This window comes from Microcebus murinus, chromosome 4, assembly GCF_040939455.1.
Source record: "Microcebus murinus isolate Inina chromosome 4, M.murinus_Inina_mat1.0, whole genome shotgun sequence".
Taxonomy (NCBI): Eukaryota; Metazoa; Chordata; class Mammalia; order Primates; family Cheirogaleidae; genus Microcebus; species Microcebus murinus.
Window position 1 is genome coordinate 17,929,025 of NC_134107.1, and position 12,119 is coordinate 17,941,143.

A 12,119-nucleotide genomic window follows, 5' to 3' on the forward strand; every position below is an offset into this window, starting at 1 on the left:
TACATTTTCCATTGTAATTAACCTTTATGAAAATACTACTTGGTGAGTTTTTGTGTATTATTAGAGCATCAGAATTATCTGAAAAGGCCATTAATTAATAAATATTCTCTCTATTTCTAAATGCTTATCTGTTTAAGGATAAAATGTTTTCATTTATTTAAACCAAACAACCTATCTCAATAGACTAAATGTAAAAGCACATGTGAGAATTTCAACTGTCTTGTATTAAACATATATAGTAATATCACTCTGATCACTATTTTGGTATGGAAATATAGTGATCTAAATTATTAACCTATTATGCTAACATGTAATGGGTTTATTATTGATATTTATATGATTAATAAATAAGCATTACAAAAATTTCTTAGTTTTTATTTCTGATATGGCAAATATCAATTAACATAACCCATATAAACAAAATCTCTCTGGGATTCTTAAGAATTTTTTACCACAAAAGAATTCTGAGGTCAAAAGACTTGAGAATCACAGGTTTAGTTGAGCAACTTGTATGTAATTGATCTGCTCCAACATTCTTATCTCCCTCAGCTTTTGAGCCTTTTTCTGCACTCTATGTAGGGGATGGTTGCATCTTGACTGCATTAATTAGAGTTCTCTTTTGGGATTATTCATGGTTTCTTCACCTTAGTTTGACACCGTTAGTATCCGTTACTGGCATTCTCTTCAGACCCTGATGTGACAATTAGCAAAATCCTGAACCTCCTCAGATGCCTCCTCATGCTTGCAAGAACAGTTCCTATACTCCCACCTGGGTTATACTTGAATCTAACTCTCCCTTGGACCTGTAAGCAAAGACAACCTGTTGAGGAGGGATTGAGGAAATTGACTTCTCTTGCAAGGTTGCCTTACACAAAGTCATTAAAAGTTTTTATTTTTGTTTTTCCCTAGAGAGAAGAAAGGAGCTATTTCACAGACAATAAAAAAAAGAGACATTTGAGTGTTTAAAAATTTTCATCACCAACTCCTATATATATTTATTTCTTCCTAAGTGACTCTCAAATTTGTTCTTTTCTCACCAAATCCATTGCTGTCAACAGAGCCTAAGCACTATCTGTTCTAACTTGGACTTCTGTAATAGTCACCTCAAATGCTCTCTCTGCCTTTACATTTCTATATTTCACATTTTAAAGGGAGTATTGTTCTTAATTTTAGTTGACTACATCAGCTATCTGAATAAATCTGTCAATGGCTCTCCATTGCACTTAGAATATACTCCAAAATCATGAAAATGGACTGCCCAGTCCCTATGCAGTCTGGCCTTGCCAACCTCTTGGTATAATTTGGTGCTGCTCTATTTATCCCTCCAAGGTCCAGCCACTGTGAACATCCTTTACTTCCTCCTGTATACACTACTCTCAGCAGCCTGGAATCCTCACTTCTACGACCTACTTTCACTGGTAAACAACTTTTATTATCATTTAATTCTCAGATTGAATATTACTTCTCCAGATAAGTCATCACTAAGATCCCACGTAATCTGATACAATTTTATGCAACTTTATTAATCTCAACATTAGTCATAATTTATAACTATAAATTTATATAATTATTTGATTATTCCCCCATAAGGCTATAAGCTTTAAAATGACAGGTGCTATATATGCATATACATATATATATAAAGTTTGTGTGTATTTGTATATACATATATATGCATATTTTAATTTTCAATTATTTTTGCTTTTTCTGTTTTTTGAATTTTCAATTGACATGTATTCAAAAGTCTTTATATATATGACCTCATTTAATCTTCACAACAACCTTATGAAGAAGACAAGTTATTTCTATTTTATAAATAAGAAAACGTGGCTTTGGTGAGCTTAAGCACACTGTTCTTGGTCACACAACTGTCATGACCTGATTGCAGAACGGGGATGAACACAGAAACACACACAAAAACACACAGACACAAAAGATGGTACAAGACTGCAGCACTTAAAGCACAAGTCGTTTTATTTTTATGCTGTTCAATTTGGCAAGCATCCCGCAGCTACTGTCTCAGCTACTTTCTGGTATGTGACTTCCCACGGGTCAACAGCACCTGTTCCTCTAGACATAGCACAAGAGATGCCCTTCAACGTCTGATACCGCTTGCAGGATATCAAGACACTTGGCTTGCTTGCATAGCACAAGAGTGGAAGATGTTTGCATCCTGTCCTTTAATGTCTTGTACCATATGTAGGATAACAAGACGCCTTGGCTTGCATGTAAAACCACAGGTCCTTGGCCGTTTGCCCAGAGGAACAGTTCTCTCTACTGGTCAACAAGTCATGCCATGCTAATTCTGGGAACAAGTAGTGTGCTCATGTTCTGCTGACTTTGGGTCTCAGCCAATCTGACCCAGAGACGTCTCCTACACACAACTGGTGAAGCGTAGACCTAGGATTCATACTGATGCTATCACTGTCCTTAGTTTTCCTCTTAATCATTACTAAGCTCACCTAAGACATTACCTTTCATCACAGTTGTATTTCTTCCAGTATCTAGTTAGCTATTAGGCATAGAGAACTTGCTCCATAAATATGAATCAATATATGTATGAGCTGATGCAGTGATAAAGTTTGCTCTTTTTAAATGTGGTTAAACTACATGACTCTGGGGCAATCAACAAATTCTGACTCTCCACGTGATTATTTATATAATGGGCCATTTAAAAAAGTAATTGTAAATGTATTTCAGGACTAAAATAGTATGGTATTTTCATTATCAATGTTATTATGATTCTAGCCTACAGTGATTCTTTAATATCTCCTGTTTGCAGGTTACCTTGTAGGTTAATCATCACTTCCTATTTCTTCTTACCTCCTATTCATAAATGAAACTCATATCAAAAAGTTTTTCCTTAGGTTAATTGGATCTATTTTATTAATGATGAATGATCTCTTCCCACCTCACTCCAGAAAAATAACTGAGCATTATAATTGGTCACTTGACACAAGAATAGCACATGAAGATTGTCTTTTTTTCCACCAGCAAATCCCAAAGGAATGCTCATGATTATATGGTCTCTCAGTATTGGTACTATTGGAAAGAGGATTCCTATGGAGTGAGTAGAAGGCACTTTTTATTTAAGGTAATGTGGAAGATTTTAGATTTCAGTTGAAATTCAAATGAAATGATCATTTATCTTCATGCAAATACGTATTTTATTTAATTAACCAAAGGGGAAAAAAGGTCAATAAATCACAATATGGACATAATGCAAACAAACCATAGCATAATTCTAATTTGTAAAATAGAATAGAGTTTTCTTTCCTATAGTTATATTTGAAGAAGAAAACTGAAGTGTCCCCCAAATGTCATCTATTCAGGTTTTATTTTCTTTTTCAGTGAAACATATAGTTAAATGTGTTTTTGACTTTTTTTTTCAATTTTGCAAATGCTTTGTAGCTATAGCCCACTGTTTTCTCTCCTGTGATCTTGTAAATACCTTTTTAGTTCTTAGCATAGGTCAATGTGTACAAAAATTACAAGGGGTCAATATTTTCATAACTTTAAATTTTTTTTCTATATTAGGCAGCGCATGAGATAAAACTCCTTAAGTGGAGTGAAAGAATACATATCATTGGGATCATACTATACATTTGTAGCTATTATATAACTCAAGAAATATGTGATAAAGGACCAAACTGAATGGCACAGACAACAGGTGCATTAAGCCTGGAGAGGACTGAGGGATTCCTAAGAGATCAGCTTATTTTGATGTGACCATTCCCAGATGCACCTGCTTTTCAAAAATTCCTCTTGATCAAAGGGGCTGTTTGATAGATAGGGAGGAGAAATGATCATGGGGAGAAGTTTTCTGAGGCCCCAAGTCCAACAACGTAAGGAGCCAGCTTTAAGTTTATGAAGGAATGGCAAGTAAATATAGCTAAGAAAACTTTCTGCTGTCTCTCTACTATACACACACACACACACACACGTATATATATATAATACATAATATATTGAATTATATATATAATGAATTACATATGATCTCTTCCCACCTCACTCCAGAAAAATAACTGAGCATTATAATTGGTCACTTGACACAAGAATAGCACATGAAGATTGTCTTTTTTTCCACCAGCAAATCCCAAAGGAATGCTCATGATTATATGGTCTCTCAGTATTGGTACTATTGGAAAGAGGATTCCTATGGAGTGAGTAGAAGGCACTTTTTATTTAAGGTAATGTGGAAGATTTTAGATTTCAGTTGAAATTCAAATGAAATGATCATTTATCTTCATGCAAATACGTATTTTATTTAATTAACCAAAGGGGAAAAAAGGTCAATAAATCACAATGAATTACATATATATATAATTACATATATATATAATGAATTACATATATATATAATTCAATATATTATGTATTATATTTCACTCATTCTTTGTACAAGGAACCTTGGGAAAAATGATTTCAAAGTTAGTATCAAGTACAGCAATGTGTTACCTAAACTTCTGGTTCGTTTGCTTGTCTTTGGACACTTCTAATTATATATATGAGCTACTAGAAAATTTTGAGTCAAATCTGTGGTCCACATGGAATGGTGGATAGGACTTGTTGGTATACAGTAGGTTTTATCTCCAGCTCCATTTTATGGTCAGTTCACTCTTTTTTTTTTTCCCCCCTTTTCACAGTCTCTTGATCTATGCAATTTTCCAGTGTAAATATTAAAGGTGGCTTAATGTGTTTTATGTCTCATACTAAACCACCTTCAACCCTTTTTACTTGGGAAAAACATTGATGTACATATTCATAATGTGTATACATTCACACTTTTGTATACTTTATGCATTAATAATTGTAGATGAAAACAAGAGAGATTAGGGAAAAAATATCTCTTGCAACTTTCATTCCCAAATAGAATTTTGAAAAAAGGTCCAGAAATAAATTATCCAGCTTCATAAAAAGCCATATATTAAAGAAAGGCAATTTCTGCAGAAGAACACATAAAAATCTAGGCAATCATAGTACAGGTGCAATAGGAGATCCTTGGAAGGTAAATATATCTGAGGGATGGATCACCGAGATGAACAAATCATGAAATGTAGACAATGCAGTATGTAGTTTTAACTTCTAGTTTTCAAAGTGATTTCTCATTTTTGTAATGTCATAAAGTCCACCCGAACTTTAAAAAAAAAAAAAACAGATAATAAAATAGATTTCTGGAAGTGATCATTTTGTCCACTATTTGCAGTGGCTAATTCATTTCAGAACCCAGGTCTCCTGATTCTTGGTCCTAAACTGCTTCCAGGAATATGCTTTGCTAGAAATGCCCTCAGCACCTAAGAGCCTTGATATGCAAAAACACGAAAAACATCACTTATCCCAATACTCTTTGTTTATTGTGAAGAACTTATACTTTGACAATAACTACAGCATTATTTGTTTAGGTAAAAAGTATAGATTCTTAAAAGGCTAGTGAAAATAAATTGTCTCTCACCATAAAGGTATGGTTCTAAGAGAGCAATTCTTTATTTTTGTAGCTCAATTTTAAATCCTCATACTAGCACAATAGCCCAAATTAATTTGTTTGGTTTTGTTTTCCTAGAGAAAGATTTTTAAACCTTGGATGCACTAGCAGAAATTTATCATCCCATGCCAATCTAGAACTCTGTCAATCATAATCTCACCCTTCCCTGAGTGTGGTCGGTGGTAATAGGAGCCCTCTGAAGGATGTTGTGTCCCCCTTGTTGGGCACTATTCTTCCCTTCTCCTTCCTCTGAGGGAAAGAGGACTCTGGGGTTGTGTTTTGTAATTGGCTGTGTTAGTTTCTGACTGATGCTGTAACAAATTGCCACAAATTTGGCAATTTAAAACAGCAGAAACGTATTCTCTGGAAGTTCTGGAAGTCAGAAGTTTGAAGTCAGTACCTCTGGGTCAAAATCAAGATGTCAGCAGGGCCACACTCCATGCAGAGGTCTAGTGGAGAATCCATTCCTTTTCTCTACCAACTTCTTTTGGCTGCCGGTGTTTATTGGTTTGTGGTTGCATGATTCCAATCTCTGCACCCATGGTCACCTTGCTGCCTCATCTTCTGTCTGTGGTCATATCTCCCTCTGCCTCCCTGTTCTAGGGGTAATTGTGATTGCATTTTGGGCCCACCCTGATAGTATCCCCATTTCTACTTTCTTAATTTAAAAATATACACAAAGACCTTTTCCCCATATAAATTAATACTCACAGTTTCCTGGGATTAGAACCTGAATATCTTTGTGGGTCATTATTCATTCTACCATACTTTCATGAACCATTCAGTTTAGATAGTGTCCTTTTTCTTTTTTTTTTTTTTTTCTAAAACTATTCTGTAGGAAATTCAACCCACATTAAGATCACAATTATCCAATGAGTAATATTTTCACCTTACTTCCTGTTCTATTTGAGGGTCATACCATTGACATGGTCCTCAAGCACCCTAAGTGCAACCAGAAGAGAAGATACATGAATCACCCTCTCCCAAAAAGGAGGAAAAATTAGATTGAAAATCTAAAATGATGTACACTATGCTATTATATTAATGTCCTAATAACTAATCTCTCAAGACAGTTTAGAACTGATTTTCCAGTTATCCAAAAGGAATGATACCCATTCAGCATCAACACATCTCACAATGAACAACAAATATGAATCAGGTGGATACTTTATTTATTTATTTATATATTTAGAGACAGAGTCCCATTCTGTCTCCAAGGCTAGAGTGCTCTGGTATCAGCCTAGTGTACTGCAACCTCAGACTCCTGGGCACAAGGGATCCTACTGCCTCAGCTTCCCAAAGAGCTGGGACTACAGGCGCGCACCACCTCACCTGGATAATTTTTTCTATTTTTAGTAGAGACAGAGTCTCACTCTTGCTTGGGCTGGTCTAAAACTCCTGAGATGTAGCCATCCTCCCCCCTCAGCCTCCCAGAGTGCTTGGATTACAGGCATGAGTCATCATGCCCAGCTGGATTTTCAATTATCCAGAATGACAAATGATGGGGAAACACACAGTGATGTCTTAAGACATGATATATGTATTAATCTTTTCACAGAAAGGGACCAGAAACCCAAAATCAATGGATGAGAAAAATTTCACCAAGGTGAAGGAGTTCATCCTTTTAGGGTTTACAGCAGACTTGGGCTTACAGCGAGTGCTCTTTTTCATCTTCCTCATCATTTATGTGATCGGTCTTTTAGGGAACATCACCCTGATTTCTCTGATCTCTGCTGACTCTCGGCTGCACATACCCATGTATTTTTTCATTGGAAACCTGTCCTTCCTGGATGTCTGGTATCCTTCCGTCTATGCCCCCCAAATCCTGATGACCTGCATCTCTGATGACAAAAGCATCTCCTTTGCCGGCTGCCTGTGCCAGTTCTTCTTCTCTGCAGGGCTGGCCTGCAGTGAGTGCTACCTGCTGGCTGCCATGGCTTATGACCGCTATGCGGCCATCTCCAACCCCCTGCTTTATTCCCAGGCTATGTCACCGAGGTTGTGTGCAAGTCTTGTTGCAGCTTCATACATTGGTGGCTTTGTAAACTCAACTATCATCACCAGTGAGACATTTACCTTGAGCTTCTGTGGCAACATCATTGATGATTTCTTCTGTGACCTGCCCCCACTTGTAAAGCTGGCATGTGAGGTGAAGGAGAGCTACCAGGCCGTTCAGTATTTTATACTAGTCTCCAACATCATGGCGCCCACTGTGCTTATTCTCGCCTCCTACCTCTTCATCATTGCAGCCATCTTGAGGATCCGCTCCACCGAGGGCCGCCTCAAGGCCTTCTCCACGTGTGGATCTCACCTGACGGCTGTCACCTTGTATTATGGGACACTCCTCTTCATTTATTCCCGGCCAAGCACTAGCTATGCCCTGGAACGGGATAAAGTGGTGTCCGTGTTCTATACTGTGGTGATTCCAATGCTGAACCCTTTGATCTATAGCTTCAGAAACAAAGATGTCAAAGATACCTTGAAGAAAATGTTAGCTAAAATTAAGTTTTCTTAAATGAAAATACTCGATAAACAAAGCTACTTAAAAATAGATTATTTCCATGTTATTGATATCAACCTGTACTCTTAGAAATAAATACAATGATAATAAAATTAAAAAAAATAATTTTATAAAGTGGGGACGAGCAGTCTGCATTTTTCTTAAGTTGACACTAATGTATTTGAATGTATTTTTTAAATGAATGAGGCTAGGGCATGTGGAAAAATTGTTATTCATGCTAGCTATAAATTATTGGGAGTCTCAGAAGTTTGAAAGAAAGCAGTATTTTACAAATTTTCATTTAACATTTTATAGATTGTTTGTATCTATAATATTTCAAACTAAATAAATTGGAATAATATAACTGGTTATGGGATTATTTGTCAGAATTTAATGGATTAAATGTCCTACTTCAAATTATGTAGTTCATTGTTGAGAAAACAGGAATATAAACTCAAAACTTATAAAAAAAAATAACAAAAACAACAAAAAAAAAACTAGAAAAGGAAAAGGTATTTACTTCACTTGTTAAGATAGAAAGTGAGTTAGAAAGTCATACAAAATATCTACTATGAAAGGCCCCTAGGAAAACAAGGTTTATTTTCTGGTTCTCATTTCTTGGCTTGCTATAATACAAAGGTAACAGAATTCCTTGGCAATAGATGAAGTAGAGAACAAATATCATCACTTAGAATCACTGTATACTTTCTATAAAGAGTAGTCTTCCTAACAATTAAAAAAATCCTGTGGAAAGTAATTTGGAGACACCTCAAAGAAATAAAAATAGAAATACCATTTGATCCAGCAATCCCACTACTAGGCATCTACCCAAAGGAAAATAAAAGGCATTCTATAATAAAGACATTTGCACTCAAATGTTTATAATAGACAATTCACAATTTGCCAAGATGTGGAAACAACCCAAATGTCCATCAATACATGAGTGGATTAATAAAATGTGTATATGTATACCATGGAATGCTACTCAGCTACAAAAAACAATGGTAATCTAGCACCTCTTATATTGGATAGAGATTGAGCCCATTCTTCAAAGTGAGGTATCACAGGGATGGAAAAAATGCACCACATGCACTCACCATCAAACTGGTTCTAATTGATCAACCCTAAGGTGCTCACATGGTAGTAATACGCACTGGGGGCCAGTCAGGCAGGCGGTGGGGGTTGGGAAGTAGAGCGGGTGGGGTGAGTAAACCCACAGATAATGGAGACAGGGCACACTGCATGGGGGAAAAACACGCTGTGGCCCTGGCTTGAGCGAGGCAAATACATTTCATGCAACCAAAATGTTTGTATGCCCATAATAACCTGAATTTAAATAAATAAACAAATTAGACACTGAAAGAAAAGGAAATGCCTCACCTGACCCAGCATATATTTTAGGATATCAGAGGCTCCATTCTACAATGATTATTTGTATGGTCATTCGAACCATAAAACTAAAGTACTGTGGATTGATGTTGGTTGAAACTGTAGAGTAAATTTACCGAATCTCCTCCTCGGTAGACGTATTATTGTATGATATGCCTGAGTTGCTAGCAAGACAGGATTGGGAGACAGGCTCTAAGATACAGTAATCATCTTCAAAGAGTTTACAAGATAAAAAAAAAATAAGATTTATTTGGGAGAACAATATGTGCATCATTTATGAGTGAAAAATATCCCTAATATATAAAGAATTGCTTTACATTAAATATGAAAAATGAGTAGAATGAAAGAGTAGAATAAAAGAGCTAAAAATAGAAATACCATTTGAGTATTTCTATTTTAGAATACTAGAAAGAGTAGAATAAAAATGAGTAGAATGAAAGGGAATTCTTAAATGCAGATATGCAAATAGACAATGAAGAAACTTAATTTTACCAACAGAGGAGCACAAAATAAAACAGTGAGATATCATTTTTTCCTTTAGTCCTAACCCTGATCCTGAACCTTTGTGTTGATAAATATTAAAAAGATTGATAATGTCTAGTATTGCCAAGACATTTACATTTATTAATGGTGAGAGGATGACTTATTTTATGACTTTATGTTTTGGGAAAATAAATTGGAGGTATCTTTAATAATTATATTTTGTAAAATAACCTTTAACTCTGCAGTTCTACTCTGGTAATTTCCAAAGAAATAGAAGCACAGGTATAAAAAGACATAGAAACAGTTATTTAGCACAATATTGATTATCACGTTGTAGTAAGTAGCAGCATGCCAAATACCTATCAATGAAGAAATGACTAAGGCATGCATCAGAGATATTGTAGCTTCAGTTCCAGATGATCATAATAAAATGAATATTTAAATTAAAAAATCAAGGACGAAACTATAGAAGCTGTATGAAATAGGCAGAAAGGAAAATATAGATAGCAAAGCACACATAAATATATCCAGAGAGAGATAGAGTTAAAAAAAAAATTACATCCAAGGCAAGAATCAGAGTAAAAATATATATTAGGTAAAGCAGGGATTGATGACAATTAAGGATTAATGAATGTTTGGACTTCTTTTCTTTCAGTTTTATGTATGAATTAATTAAAAGTTATATAATATTTCATTTGTGGTACGTCATATTTACTAATTGTAGTAGTCTTATATGTAAAACTAGAGATACTCCAATATAAAAAGGTCTTAGTGTTTGTAGCTGAGTATATTAGTTTATAAGTGTTGCTGTAAAAAATGGTATAGTCTGGATGGCTTAAAAAGCAGAACTTTATTATCTCAATGGTTCTGCAGGCTAAAAGTCCAAGTTCAAAGTGCTAGGAGGGTTGGGTTCTTTTGAAGTCTCTCTCCTTGGCTGCAGGTGCCACCCTATTGCTGTGTTCTCACATAGTTTTTTTCTCTGTGCATTCACATCCCTGGTGTCTCTTTGTATGCCCAAATTTCCTTTTTATAAACACACCAGTCATTGGACTGGAACCCACCCTAACTGGTACATTTTAACTTAATCACATTTTTCAAGGCCTCATCTCCAAATACAGTCAGATGTGAGGTACTGGAAATTAGAGCTTTGACACAATTCAGACCAAAGAAATGGGGATAGGTAGTAGTTCCCCAATGGAGGAGACAAGGAAGGGTAGCTTGGACAGAGAGAGGAGCATATGCCACAGGAAAAAAAAAAAAAAAAACATGGACCACACGATGCATTCTTAAAAAGTTGAATTAGTACAGTTCAGAGAAATTCAATAATAAGACACATTCAATGATTGTTTTGTGACTTAGATCCATTAAGAAGATCAACTTTTGATGAAACACCATTCATGTCATCATATCCTCATTAATATATCATCCCCCAATCCCAAGTGAACTCTAATTGTGTCTCTGGAGATTGAGGTTCTTATTTCTGGGCTGCTGCGTGGGGAGGTGTCTCAAAAAGAAATTGAGGTAATATATATATATATATTGGGTCCAAAGAAGTCACATCAAACACCAGAGGAGAGGGAAAAGGGCGTCACTTTCAAGAACTGACCTTTCCAAACTAAGGGGTAAGCACCTGAGATCAGGGTCAACTAAGCAGTTTGGCTTCTCCGTGACCTCAGCTGCAATTAGAAGGGGAATGCAGAGTCTGACCTGGCTCTGAAACATGCACACATGCACACACACAGACACATACACACACACAGACACTCCCTGCTAAATTGGTTTCCATTCAATGATATATATTGCCCTCTTCCAGAATTTGACATTGAGTGTGACATTTATGCTGGACCATTGTATATTCAGTTACACAGTAAAAAAACTCAAGATGGCAAAAAAGTGTGACCTGCCTTTTTACTCCAATAGTTGTGCTACTCCAGAAATTGTGTGTGATATTTTCACTTCTAGGTACTCATTTTCAAGTGTGTGTGAGATGCATTCCTTCCATAGAATTTTTCTTGCCCCAGTGGAGGAAGCAGGGAACAGGGCTGCTACAAGGGAAGATGCATCTAGACAGGTCGTCACTCTGTATGAGATTCTTTAGCATGATTGGCTCTGACATTTTCTGTTTCTTTTATTAATAGTTGACATTCACATACACTTGCAATTTATTTCAAACTCAGTGGATCTGTGGTCTTTGAGGTGAGTCATTTTTATTTGCTCTTGTTTTTTATTATGATATAGTACACTGTGCTGGGAGAACCCACT

General features: G+C 35.8%; 1 protein-coding gene across 1 annotated transcript; it reads left to right on the top strand.

Annotated features, from left to right (window-relative positions):
- Nucleotides 1–7,067: 7,067 nt before the first annotated feature.
- On the top strand, nucleotides 7,068–8,000 carry LOC105861250 (olfactory receptor 9G19-like). Its single transcript, XM_012746642.2, has one exon. The coding sequence runs from the start codon at nucleotides 7,068–7,070 to the stop codon at nucleotides 7,998–8,000; it is 933 nt and encodes a 310-aa protein (XP_012602096.1).
- Nucleotides 8,001–12,119: the final 4,119 nt, after the last annotated feature.

What these genes read in the sequence shown, in the direction of transcription:
- LOC105861250 (XM_012746642.2), top strand. Translation starts at nt 7,068, where the DNA reads ATGGATGAGAAAAATTTCACCAAGGTGAAGGAGTTCATCCTTTTAGGG.